We start from the raw sequence: 13,157 nt of genomic DNA, 5'->3' as shown, positions 1-13,157 counted from the left end.
CTCAGGAGACGGAGGTTGCAGTGAGCTGAGACCACGTCACTATACTCCAGCATGGGAGACAGAGCGAGACTCCATCTCAAAAAAAAAAAAAAAAAGAGTGAATTTGTACTTATTTATAACACTGATTAAGATACTTAAATATATATATGACAAATTAAATTCAAGCAAGTTATACATATATACATTTCTGTATATACCTTCTGGTAGTAAATATTTAATATCATTTAAATCCCACTTAGTTCTAAAGCAGATGACTCCATTAATTTCTAATAACTACTACAGGTCAAGTGAAAATTATGCTTGCAAGTGAGATTCTTATTTAGAAACAGAAATAACTGCTAAACATTTATAAATACAAACTTAGATATAAATATATATTACTATTTTACATTACACATGTTCCCTCTAGTGGATAAAAGGTATCATTGCCATTTTTAAAGTTTAAAGAAATATCTAGAATCTGGTTTGCTTAAAAAAAAAAGCACATTTCTTGTGAAGGAAAAGATAGAAATTCAACAAATAAAATTTCATGAACATTTATTTCATCCTAAATATGTCCAAAAGGCAACTAGCTAATCATATAGCTGATGATACAATATATATTTTCTACGATTAAGATAGAAGAAAATTTTATTACATGATGAAATACTAAATATAGCCTGGCTCAGTATGTCAGATGTGACAACTATGGCATCCTGTATATTATCTTGAAGATACTTAAAGAAAAAAGATCATTATAACTTGTACTATTGATGCTATGCCGAGAAACTGTTTTTTAAAGATGTACAATGGCATTAAAATGAAATAAGAAATAAGAAAATGTGTCATTTCTGCTCATGAACTGGATAAATAAATTAAGCACCAAAATATCGGGTCAACCTCCACAGACACTAGTGAATTATAACCTACCTTAAGTCATACTGTTCACCTTTGCAATAAATAGTACCTACCAGAGGAATAGAGCTTATTTTTTTTTTTTCAAGCTAGCAGTTTGGACAGGTGAAAAATAAATTACAAAACTTTAAAAAATAGATGAATTCAAGCATTATTTATATGTTTAGAAAGAAAAAAGAAGGCCAAACCCCATCAAGAAATATGGCCAAAGATCATTCCAAACAATGAAGTAAACCCAAACAAACCTCTACTAAAAAACTATTCCATGAAAAAAAAAGTATGAATATCAGTAAATGCAGCTAATTAGTAAGTTAATTCAACTTCCCAAAAGATGAAGAATCATGTAGAACAGAAATCTTCTTCTGATTTAGAAAAAGGAACCATTATAGACTATTAATGGCTAGATATAGAGTTTTCTGGGGGGTACAGGCAGCGAACTATGCTGCAAGTTAGAGTCACTCAACAGACGAACTGAAGTACTAGGAATGGAAGTATAGGGAGCCAAAGTGGGAATTTATCAATATACCCAAAGAGGCAGAATGAGTATAGTCACAGAAGACCTGAGAGCTAATAACAGATTCAGGATGACTTTAAGGTTATATTATTTGAAGGCCTAGGAGGAAAAATCAAACAAATTGAAGTTCAACAGAAAGTAATTAATTAGTATTAGGTAATTCTATTTTTATGTATTTTTAAAAACCTAATTCTATATTTTGTTCTTCTTTTTAAACTATATTCACAATTTTATTGGTTACATAATAAAGAACTAGAAAAAAATTTTGTCTTCCCCAGGGAAATGTTTCAACTATATACCTAGTGGCAACCGTATCTCATCAAAAAGGAATAAACTGCCTCAACACAGCTGGTCAACAAACCAAACCTATAAACAGTGACAAATATCTCAAAACATCATGTTCTTTTTGACAAAGAGATCATTCTAATATTTTACAAAGTATGAGCATAAATGTCCAGAGGAGTACAATTGTTATGAAAATTTACAAATCTATGCCATATAATAAAAATGCTAATTTGGTACACAGAAGAGGGTATCCCTCAGGAACAATTATTAAACACATTTGTTTATTATTTTTCTGTACTTAAAATTTTCTTAACCATGACAACGTTCCAAAGATCATTCTCATCTTGCTAGCCTTACTGTTTTCTAACAGGAAGCTAATGACAACCAGGAACAAACCAGCACATCTTTTTACATTTACTCCTTTGGGACTATTAAATCAGTTACACTAAAAAAAAAAAAAAAAAAAGTGATTTAGTCCTTATGTACTCTCACAATCAAAGCAACACTAAAAATATTACCTTCATTGCATATACACCCAATGTCTTAAATAAGTGTTTTTAAGATAATGAATGTTATTAGATTCTGCTAAATTATAGTGGATTATCTAGAACGACACATCCTGAATTCCTATCACAATTTATCTAGAGTTACTAGAAAGCAGTCAGGGAGGCTACTTCTTAAATTTTAAAATACACAATGCTAGAAGTTTTTGACATACTCCAAAGAAAAAATAAATAATAAAAGCATTGTTTGTATACTGTGTTAAGTAATCCATACAGTAGGAATTCAAATCTAATTACAATGTCTTGGAACAATACTAGCGTTATTTTTTTTTCTAAGGTACTTGAGCATACAAAATGAACTGAAAGAGCCATGGACATAGTTACAGCAGGGCAGTGCAGAGGTTCTGAATAGGGAGACAGAATGGTACAGTGGTTAACAGTTCTGAAGTCAGATTTCCTGGTTTCAAATTCCAGCATGCCCTTGGACAAGTTACTTATTTAAGCAAAAACTTCTTCATCTGTAAAATGGAAATAATAGTAGGGTTATGGTAAAGATCAAATGAGACAGGGCATCCAAAGCACTTTGCACAGTGCCTGGAACAAAGCAAACCTTCTAAGGAAGTAATCTATTCCTCTTATTAGAGATAAGAATATACAAGGCCACCAGCATCATTTATTTAGGTAAACCACTTAGAAGGTGTATAAACCTATGAGGACCCTCCCAGTTGTAGTTACACATGTAAACATACAAGAAAATTAATTTCTAGTATTGAAGTATTTTTTTCTATCTTATCCTTTTTGTAAAAAATAAAAACAAGTTGTTCTGCAGGCCATCTATTTGACAATGTAACATTTCATTCTGATAATGCAAGAAATTTGAAATACCTCTCTCGTAATTTTTTCAGTTCCACATCTCTTTCACCAATCAGTTCTGAGATACTAACAAAGTAATTATGTTCCAAATTTAAGAGCGTTTCAGAGGCAGGAGAATGAATTAGGTCATGGTACACATCTGCAAAATCTTCATCCCAGCTGGGTTCTTCAGGCCTCGCGTGCTCTAATGTGGTCTACAAGACAATATACAGACATTCTTACATCATGACCTCGTATTTTTATTTAACAGACTACCAGAAAAGTACGTATATGATTCAATTTTTGTACATCAATGACAGAAAGACCCTCTTTTATATATATATGAATGTGTGTGTATTATATAGGATTATCTAAGTACAGAAAAAAAAATGTGGAGAGACACAGACTAAGTTCTTAATATGAGTTACCTGGAAGCAGAAATGAGAAAGAGGTACTAATGCGGAGGAAGGGATAGGAAGTGTCCATAATAAAAGCGTAGGCTATGACCTCATTTCTGTGAAATCACACACACACACACACACACACACACACACACACACACACGATCAACAAAACGCCAATGGTGGCTATTTCAGGACAGTGGGATTTCTGATAGCCTTTATTTATATTCTAACATACTGCATACTGTATGGTAAAATAACTTGCATGCATTAGTTACATAATCAGAGAAAACTTTTCATTATTAAAAAAATACTGCTAAAATAGGTTACATATTTAGAAAATAAGGTGACCTATGTGGTCACCTGTGAATGAAAGCCAAATTCATGCATACCTATATCAAGATAAATGTGTAATTATGCATTTAGTTTGACCTTTTCTAGTGTTACGTTTTCTTTTTAAAATATAAGCAGGCTTTTAAGTATATAAAAATGGTAGCTATTAAAATGATGAAAGGACTGAGTAAATGCTGATAGACAAGGAAAGCAGAAACAGGGAGAAACAAAATGGGAATGCCCTCAGCACACACAGATACATCCAGGGAGGTACAGATGCCTATTCCAAGGGCAGCCTCCTCAACTCGTCAGAGGAAACTGATAGCTGAGAAGGCCCTTGTCAAAGATCATATGATTTAATAACATGAAGCAGCAACAAAACAAAGATTTTGATGTTTTTTCCATTATAGATCTTTGCAAAAGATACCTGTAAAAAAAAAAAAAAAAAAAAACTAAACTAAATTCTTCCCTTTTCTTACCCATGAAAATATTAAAAGCTGGAATTTATAATATGACTTAAAGAGTAATAATTTACCTTAAAACAACTGAACACATCACAGAAACAGGTATATTGAACTCAGTCAGTCAACAGGGAAACTTTTCTAATTTGTTCTCTTTCACTTCAACCAGCTGCTACATCAGAAGGCAGGAGACTAGCTGAACCTAGGAACTAGGATTTCATCTACTCTATGCCTCTGAAACTCCAACACTGTTCTGATAACTGTTCATCTTTAGAGGTGGTACTGCTGTAGGAATTATAACCAGCCCATGGGACTTAATTTCTGTTTAAAATTCACTTCAGGGCAAAGTTGAAATTTTGTAGGAAGGAACTACTGCAAGACTGTAGGGATGTGCTTGGCCACACGTAACACCAGATGTTCAGTAGCCCCACTACCAGATCATTCAACTACAATAATCTGCAGCATTAATTTTAAACTCAGTCTAGGGCAAGCCTTATGAATAGGTAGAAGATACCTACATGAGAAGAACTAAGCATAGTTTTTTCCTTGATCTAATTTATGCCACTCCCTCAGGACAGATGCTACTAGAAAGGGGACTGTGACAGCTGAGAGGAATGGGGCACTGAGGAAGTGGCTGCACAGAGAAAGCTATTCAATGTCCAGGCCATTATTTCTCCACCTCCACTTCCAGGCATAACATCTGACTTCTCTGAGGTTCAAACCATTCAGCACCCCTTATCTTTCATGGCCATTATTATCTAACAACCTACCTGTCCGTCACTCACCCTCATTCCTGTAAAGCTTTGGCACCAAGTTCAAAGACTTCCTCTCTGCCCCACATCCTGCAACCTGGGTTACCTGGATATCCATGTGGATACCCATCCAAGGCCCTGCCTTCTTACTTTCCTGAACTCTACAGTCTTTACTGTGGAGTCCCAGTTAGGGCAAAGGAGTCAGGCTGGCAAGACCAGGGGAAAGCAAAAAGAAAAAGCAGAGAAGCTATAAGTCTGGCTTTCTTCATGGCCAGACCAAGCTTGTCCAACCTGTGGCACAGGATGGCTTTGAATGCCGCCCAACACAACAAATTCATAAATTGCCATATTGTTTTTTTTTTTTTTTTTTTTAAAAAGACTTTGTCCTCAAATATTTTAAGCTCATCAGTTATCCTTCACGTTAGTGTATTTTATGTGTGGCCCAAGACAATTCTTCTTCTTCCAGTGTGGCCCAGGGAAGCCAAAAGATTGGACACCCCGGTCCAGGCCATGTAGCCCTCCTGTGCCCAACTTTCACCAGACACCTGCAAGATAGCTGCAAGACTGCAGCTCACTGCAATCTTGGGGTTATCAGTACTGTACACAGCACTGTACAGCATACAGCATAAATGTTGTCCTATAAAATCTCCAGCAAGCCTTTGTTTCCTTGAAGTCAGCTTCTCTTCTGCTGGCCTGCCTATTGCCTCCTCGCAATGTATTTTCCTGCTTTCTCTAATAAATCCACCTTTCTTTATCTACAACTGTCTTGGTAAATTCTTTTACCCCTGTACCACCAGCCCAGATAGTCATTGTTCACATGCAAAATTTACTAGTTCTCCACACCACCTCAGCCAACCATTTAGTATCCTCACCAGAAACTCAGTCAGTCAGTATTCAAACATTCTAGTCTCTGACTATAACCTCCACCCAAGATTTCTCACTCAATAATTCCCAGGTAATTGATATTTAACCTCATTAGGACCTCCACTTCATAAGTTTCTCAATGTTTTCATTTTTTTATCAGCCATCAACTGCCACCTAGCTTCACTTCCTTCCCTATGTAGCTTACGTTTTGTGATTTGGCATTCAACCACTGTCTTGCCGATATCCTCAACTCCCTTGACTGATGTACCTTATCTTACCTACCTAACAAAATCTGAATCTTACTCCTCTTCTCTATGCCTGCAGTCAGGCTTTAGAGAGCTGCAGCAGAAAAATCACAAAACTCTATAAAGTTTACAGTGACAAACTGGTGCCACTCTTAATCTTGGCCTCAATGATGCCTGGCAATCCTATCATTGCCTGCTCGGTTTTCTCCTTAAATATCCAACAATCTACTATACCTACCGCCTCATCTAAACAAATAACCTGTCTTTCCTTAAAGTTGAAACAATCAGAAGAGAATATTCTCAACTTCCTGCTACCAAATTAATAAAATTATCTAGATTTATATCCAACCTTTCCTGCTTCTCTTTGGCTATAACTGGAGAAGTATCTGTCTTCCCAGTTATGATTAATTCTCCATTTGAGTTCTGGATTCTATCCCTTCTAGTCCTAAACTCTGCCATGTTAAAAAACAAACCTTTGACCTTGTGTTCCCATTTAGCCAGTGCCCCATCCTTCACCTCTTTATATTCAAACTTCTTCAGTTAGTATACTAATTCTTCCTATTTCCACACTCTCACATTCTTAAAGTCAACGAAATCTAGTTTCCACCACCACCAACTTACTGAAACTGATCTTGCCACAGACAAGATTACTTGATAAATGCAATGGATATTTTTGAGTCTTTTCTTTGCCTCTTATACTTGAGGTCATCTTGGCATTCTCTCATAGTTTAATTTGCAGTGCTCTTTCTTAGTACCTAAAATCATTTGTGGTACACCTAATGGCACCTTAGACTTTATGAAACGGTTTATTATTTAAATAGAAAATGATATTATGTGACTACACAACAATAATGAAGATAAGTTTATAAAAGTAAACCAAAGGTTAAACGAATTACTATTGCTGGTTTAGGGCTGCCAGATAAAACACAGAACACTCACTTAAATTAGAATTTCAGATAGTGAAAAATTTTTTAGTATAAATATGTTCCATGTAATGTGTTGACATACTAAAAAAAATTCATTTATCTGGAATTCTAACTTAACTGGGTGCCCTATATTTTTAATTACTAAATCTGGTGACCCTATGCTGGTGAGATATACGCAAGTAGCCTCTTGTTTTACGAAGGTATTACATAGAAAGCACTTTGTCTTACGTGCTCACCCTGATATAGGAAGCACAGAAGCAGCAACATATTTATTATAGAATGTTGGTATGTGGAGAAAAGGGATCTTATAACTATTTCAGGATTACCATAGCATTTTACAAATTTTCACCCAAATCCAGAATATCCCTGAAATTTACGATCTGACCTATTTTCTTACCTCCGCATAAGCTTTGGCCCACGTACTCGCCAGCTGATGTAAATCCACCTCACCTAATTTCACAGCTTCCAGGGATGCTTCAGCATCTCTATCATAATCTCTGAGGGATTCTTCTTCTATAAATTGAGTCAGAGCTTCTTTTAAGTCTGTTACAGGGACATCAAACACTATCATCAGCAAAATCCAGGGATAAATAGGGAACATTTTACCTGGCTGAGAATTCCAACCTGAAATCTTATTTTTAAATTTTTATTGATTTATTTAGAGATGGGTTCTCTCTCTGTTACACAGGCTGGAGTACAGTGGCACGATTGCAGCTCACGGCAGCCCTGAATTCCTGGACTCCAGTGATCCTCTCACCTCAGCCTCCCGAGTAGCTGGGACCACAGGTGCATGCCACCATGCATGGCTAATTTTTGTATTTTTGGTAGAGATGGGTCTCGCCATGTTGCCCAGGGTGGTCTCAAACTCTTGAGCTCAAGTGATCCACCTGCCTTAGCCTCCCAAAGTGCGGGGATTACAGGTGCGAGCCACCTTGCCTGGACATGAAATTTTATTTTATCAAGCTGATACTCTTAATAGAATCTCCAACTAAAATGAAATCAGCTTAGGGGGTCATTTAACTAATTTCATGATTATTTTCCTTTACTATGACAGGCTGTCGCATAGACAAAGGTCAAAAGTCTTAACTCTTATGTATTCCCTTGATACTAATAAAGTAATGTTACTTTCTTAAGCCTGATATTTCAGTTAGAAGCCACGGGGGTATGGGGACATAAAGAAAATGCTATAGATTTTGAGGGTCTGAACATTACTATATTTAGATTAAAAAGAGTTTTCCATGTAACTTTAAAGGGTACATTGTTACATCCTTTGAAAGAGAAGTTGAATGACTAGCTTATTAAAACATTTAACTCAGATGACTGACGGATTTCAGTTTTACAGACACCACTTAGAGAGTGACATAATGGAAGAGCACTGTGAGAGAAGTTAGGACACCTGTGTTCTGGCTCTGGCTCTATCATTATCACTATGTTTGCGACTTTAGACAGTGGTTCCCAATCTTAAGTGTGCATTAGAATCCCCTGGAGGCCTTATTTAAACAGACTGCCGCATGTTACCCCAGTTTCCGATTCAGCAGGAATGGGATGGAGCCTGAGAATTTGCATGTCTACCAAGCTCTCAGGTGATGCTGTTGCTGCTAAATGATTAGAAACCATATTTCAACAACCACTGTCTCGGGTAAATAATTTAACCTCTTTATGTCCCAGTTTCCTTGTTTGTACGATGTGATTGGGCTATAAAGTTTCTAGGTTCTCTTATAACTCTAACTGATGATCTAACATATTCTGAATTTAAAATTTTTCCTAGACTGTGAGATAGAACACAGACCTTTAAAAATGGTTTAATACATATAACTTTATAAAACTAATGTAGGTAAGCAAAGACTATTCAAAAATTAGTACACTTTCTGTTCTATGGCATCTCAGAAATTAATAACCAGATTATTAAAAGGGCAACCAATTTACCACTATAATGCTATTACCACTATAATGCTAAACTGCCTTATAACTTCACCCAACTAAATTCAGAAGAGCTCCTGTAACTCCAAACTTTGTAGCTAATTTTTCATTATAAAATCCAATTTTTATACTTTATAAACAACTACCACTTATAGAAAAAAAACACTTAATAAAGCTCTGGGGAAATGTTTTTATTCTTGGAATCAGTTCCTATTTTATGGCTGTTCCTATTTTAAAGCTTCTTAGGTTTATGCTTTCTAATGTGAAACTTCTAATGACAGACTATTGAAACTACTAAAACGATGTTACTTAAAAAAAAAATCAGTCCTCACCTTTTTCTATAAAGCACGGTAAACTGTGCAGCAGCATCAGACGTCCATGTAAATGACTGGCATTCTCTTGAACAGGAAATCTGAGTGGCACTCTCAGTTCTAAGCACTGACTTCCTACTTTAAATTTATACACAAATTCTCTCTCTCTATTGCAGAATCTTTCTCTGTTTTTCTTCATGTTCTTTGACAGGATTTCTAAAGAACTAACAAAAAAGCAGAAGGTTATAAGTCCATAAAGAAATTTATTTCATTATTGCTGTCCTACTTCTAAGAAAACATTCCACCATTCAAGCGATTTTATATGTGTGACTCTGAGCCAATTATTCTAGTTTTTCCCAAGTGTTTATCCCTGTACTTCCATGGAGAAAACAAAGTGCTTCTTAAAATAAAACAAAAACAAACAAACAAAAAAACACTTTGTTTTAAACTTGATTTAAGAAAAAAAAAATTATGGCCATAAAGTACTTTATATTCCAAGGCAGGGTTCTCAATCATAGGGAAGGACCATGGAGAGATGAGCAGAGAGAATTCTTAGGGAGAGTTCATGGGTGGGGAAATACAAAGCTTATGAAACCGCTGGTAAAAAGAAAGTCAAAGAAGCAAATCAGGGACCAAGCAGTGATTCTGGAGAACTTAGAGGTTGTGGTCATGAGATGTGACTGGGGGAAGGGGAGTAAGAAAGTGTTAGAAAGATTTCCATGTGGGAAGAAGATACACAGAAAATAGAGCGTACAGAACCTCCACTTCTGGCCCACACCCAAAGGCAAACTAGACACTACTAAGAAAGAAGAAAATCTAGTTAAAGGAAGTAAGAATCAACATCAATTAAAGATTTATTTATTCATTAGCCTTGTAACTGGACTTCCTATGGCTAGGCTTTCTCCCATCAAATCAGTTCTCACATTATTTTCTACACTGAAGTTATAGTAACCTTTCTTTTAAAGAAAGGAATATACTTATCTGATCATGTTGTTCATCCGTTTAAAAACTTTCTATGACATTCCATTGCTCTTGGGATAAAATGTAAACTCCTTATCCCAGTTTACAACACCCCTGCTTATATTTCCACTCTTTTCTCAGAAACTGCACCTCTCCTTGCTAACACACAAATTCACAAATTTTATTTCCCAGCCATTCTGAACTTCTGTCAATACCAAACTTCTCTTTCCATGCCGAATCTTTTTCAATGCCTTTTCCTTGGCCTAGACCACTCTTACTGATTTTAATTCCGTTGGATAACAATTGCTAATTCTTCAGGTCTCAGTTTAGCCTCTAGGAAGACTTATTCAACTTCCCAAAACTGGACTGGGTCCCGACAGGCTCTCATATTAGCCTGGACTTATTTGAATAATGGCACTAACCACGCTCTATTTCTTACTCTTGCTAGAAAACAGTCTTCTTGAAGTGGGAGGAATACTGTCTTGTATTCCATGTATTAAGCAGGATGTTGGGAATGGCAAAAACTAATAAATAATTGTTGGATTGTGTGGCGTTTTTATTTTATGGTGCTCACGGGAAAAATAAAGAAAAGCAATTATTCATATGGTTCTTTAAAAAGATATCACCTGAAATATATATAAAAAAAAAAAAACTCAAAGGACTTTTGTACGTGTGGTGGGGGGACGGGGCTGGTAAGTTGAATTATCCAGACTATATTTTCAAATCTGTATGTAGGCTATACACAAAAATCTCCGTCTATTTCACCATAATGCAAATAGATAGGGCATTTGTTTTACTCAGGAAGAATTAACATTAAACGTAAAGCAATAAAAATTTTTATAAAGTTAGAAAACTACCGAAACTACATAAAGGTCTATTTTATGTAGAAATTTCACTCCTAAGTATATATCCAAATACACACACACGCATACGTTCGCTGAAGTATACAGGGAAGAATGCCCATACAGGTTTTATTTATAATAGCCCCAAACTGGCAACAACCAAAATGCGTATTAGTAGAATAGTAAACTTGTTTATTTTATGAGATAAATACTACACAGCAATAAAAAAGAACCAACCGCTAATAAATGCAAAAAAAAATGAATGAATCAGGAACGTTGAAAAAAAAAAAAAGAGAGAGAAGGCAGACACAAAAGCTCTGGTTCAACATTCAGATTTGTGTTTCAAGAAACTGGTAGCTTTAGTTCTTTCTCCCCTCACTCTTTTTTTAGACTAATGGTCTATCCTGAAGCCTTGGCTCCGTTTTAGCAACCGTGATCCAGGAAAGTTTCCCAGAAGAAAATGGGATGGGAGCAGGGCTGGACCGAACACACACAGCCAACAGAGCGGAGGCTCTGAGGCTCACATTAGGCAAAAGGAAGGCAGACGGTCGAGCTGAGAAACTTCAACCGGGTGAGGGGACTAATCCCTCTGCAACGGGTGTCAGTCTGAAAGGGCGTCCTCACTCGGTTCTGGGCTCACCTCGCTTAGTTCCGAAGTCCTGAGCAGTCCGCTCACTCGAGCTGTCAGCGCGTCCTGCACTGGGAAACCAGCTGACTTGCCCACTTACACTTTCCAGCCCGCGGATCCGCGACCGCAGATTCGCCACAACCATTTCTATTTCCTGGCATCTTGTAGAAAATTTCTCAGCCCAAGTGCCCGTAGGTCCCAACCTGTTGCAATTTAACCATTTGAAAAGGGCAATAAGGTGTATTTCTACTGTTATTCTGTATTTCAGAGACAGCGCAAACCCGCCCTTGTGACGAAAGTGCAGAGACAAAGCACACACTCGGCTCTGGTGGACCGGATACGGAAAGGTGGTGCCTTAGGAAGGGCGGGAGCAAATTCGCTTTCCCCACAGCGCGTGCGCCGCCGCAAGCATGGCTGGTGATGATTGGACGACTGGTAACAGGGGGCGGAGGGCGCCGAAGTCTGGTTTTGGGCGCGAATTGAAACCGCCGCTGAAGCCAACAAGAATTTGAGAACTGTAAATATCAAGCCTTGAAAGGGACCATGGTGCGACCCGTGAGGTGCGTAGTTCCTGACATTCGGCGGGGGTGGGAGGAAAACTAAGGGGAAAGACATTCGACTAAGGGGAAAGGATCGAGTAAGACCGGAGGGCAGCGATGGTGGGGTTAGAATGCACGGTTATCGAGAACCCAGTCTCCAGTGAGAGCCACCCGTTGCTCAGAAGCGTCCTAGCATCGTAGCTTTTCCCTTCTCTTTGCCTCCCTTCACAGCCGTTTCTTTTACCAAGACCTTGTTATGTTAGCGTTTGAACAGAGCTTTACATTTCACCGAGCGCCCAATTATGTGTTATTTTATTTGTTCATCGCTGTAGTTATTGGATATAGAAAGAGTAAGCATTCCTGTTTTGTTGATTTAACATTTCTTCGTATAAAGGGTAAGTTACCTGAGTCATACAGCCCAGTAAGTGAGAGGGCAATACTCAAACCTAAGTCATTTCACTCCAGATCCTCTGTGCTTTCCATTATGGTATTAGAAACGATTCTTCTGTTTACACAGTTGAGTGCCATGGAAGCCTACGGTTAGCCATTCATTTAGTAAAATTATTGAATATATTCACTTCTTTAATGTATGAGGTGCTGGAGGGTACATTCTAGTGGGAGGTGAGGTTAGGGGGCCGAAAATAAGCCTCGAAATATGATAGAGTGCGAAGGAAGAAAGCACTACTTTAAATATAGTAGTTAGTATGTGACTTGGAGGCGATATTACGTGCACTGAGTCATGAATCAGGGTAGAGGAAATAGGAGCCAAGGCCCCATACTTGACCATATTTTAGGGACAGTCTAAAGCTGTAGGATTAACAAACAGTGGGGAGAATCGTAGGGGATTAGGCCAGAGAAATAGGCAGGTGCCAGAACAGATAGGGTCTTGTAAGTCTTAGAAAGGAGTTTAGGTTTTATTTTAAGTCA

At 37.2% G+C, this 13,157-nt stretch overlaps 2 protein-coding genes across 5 annotated transcripts in view; one reads left to right on the top strand and one right to left on the bottom strand.

Annotated features, from left to right (window-relative positions):
• LOC105551126 (chromosome unknown open reading frame, human C12orf4) overlaps positions 1 to 13,157 on the bottom strand; it is a 64,206-nt gene that overhangs the window by 50,769 nt on the left and 280 nt on the right. Inside the window, exons 1-4 of one of the 4 annotated variants that reach the window (XM_011996280.1) lie at positions 11,704 to 11,824; positions 9,283 to 9,485; positions 7,428 to 7,573; positions 3,082 to 3,263 (exon numbers count right to left, since the gene is read on the bottom strand). In XM_011996280.1, the coding sequence (XP_011851670.1) occupies positions 3,082 to 3,263; positions 7,428 to 7,573; positions 9,283 to 9,460 (506 nt within the window). In that variant the 5' untranslated portion in view covers positions 9,461 to 9,485; positions 11,704 to 11,824. Of the gene's footprint in view, positions 1 to 3,081; positions 3,264 to 7,427; positions 7,574 to 9,282; positions 9,486 to 11,687; positions 11,825 to 13,157 lie in introns of those variants that run through there. The other 3 variants (XM_011996282.1, XM_011996284.1, XM_011996281.1) reach the window with 3 other exon arrangements.
• The window catches only part of RAD51AP1 (RAD51 associated protein 1), a 25,314-nt gene continuing 24,364 nt past the window's right edge, over positions 12,208 to 13,157 (top strand). Inside the window, exon 1 of the mRNA XM_011996286.1 lies at positions 12,208 to 12,251. Within this exon, the coding sequence (XP_011851676.1) occupies positions 12,235 to 12,251 (17 nt within the window). The 5' untranslated portion in view covers positions 12,208 to 12,234. The remainder of the gene's footprint in view (positions 12,252 to 13,157) is intronic.

The sequence above is a fragment of the Mandrillus leucophaeus genome, unplaced genomic scaffold (genome assembly GCF_000951045.1).
Source record: "Mandrillus leucophaeus isolate KB7577 unplaced genomic scaffold, Mleu.le_1.0 Scaffold508, whole genome shotgun sequence".
NCBI lineage: Eukaryota > Metazoa > Chordata > Mammalia > Primates > Cercopithecidae > Mandrillus > Mandrillus leucophaeus.
Note: the sequence above shows the minus strand (reverse complement) of the source record. Positions and strands in the feature narration are given on the sequence as shown.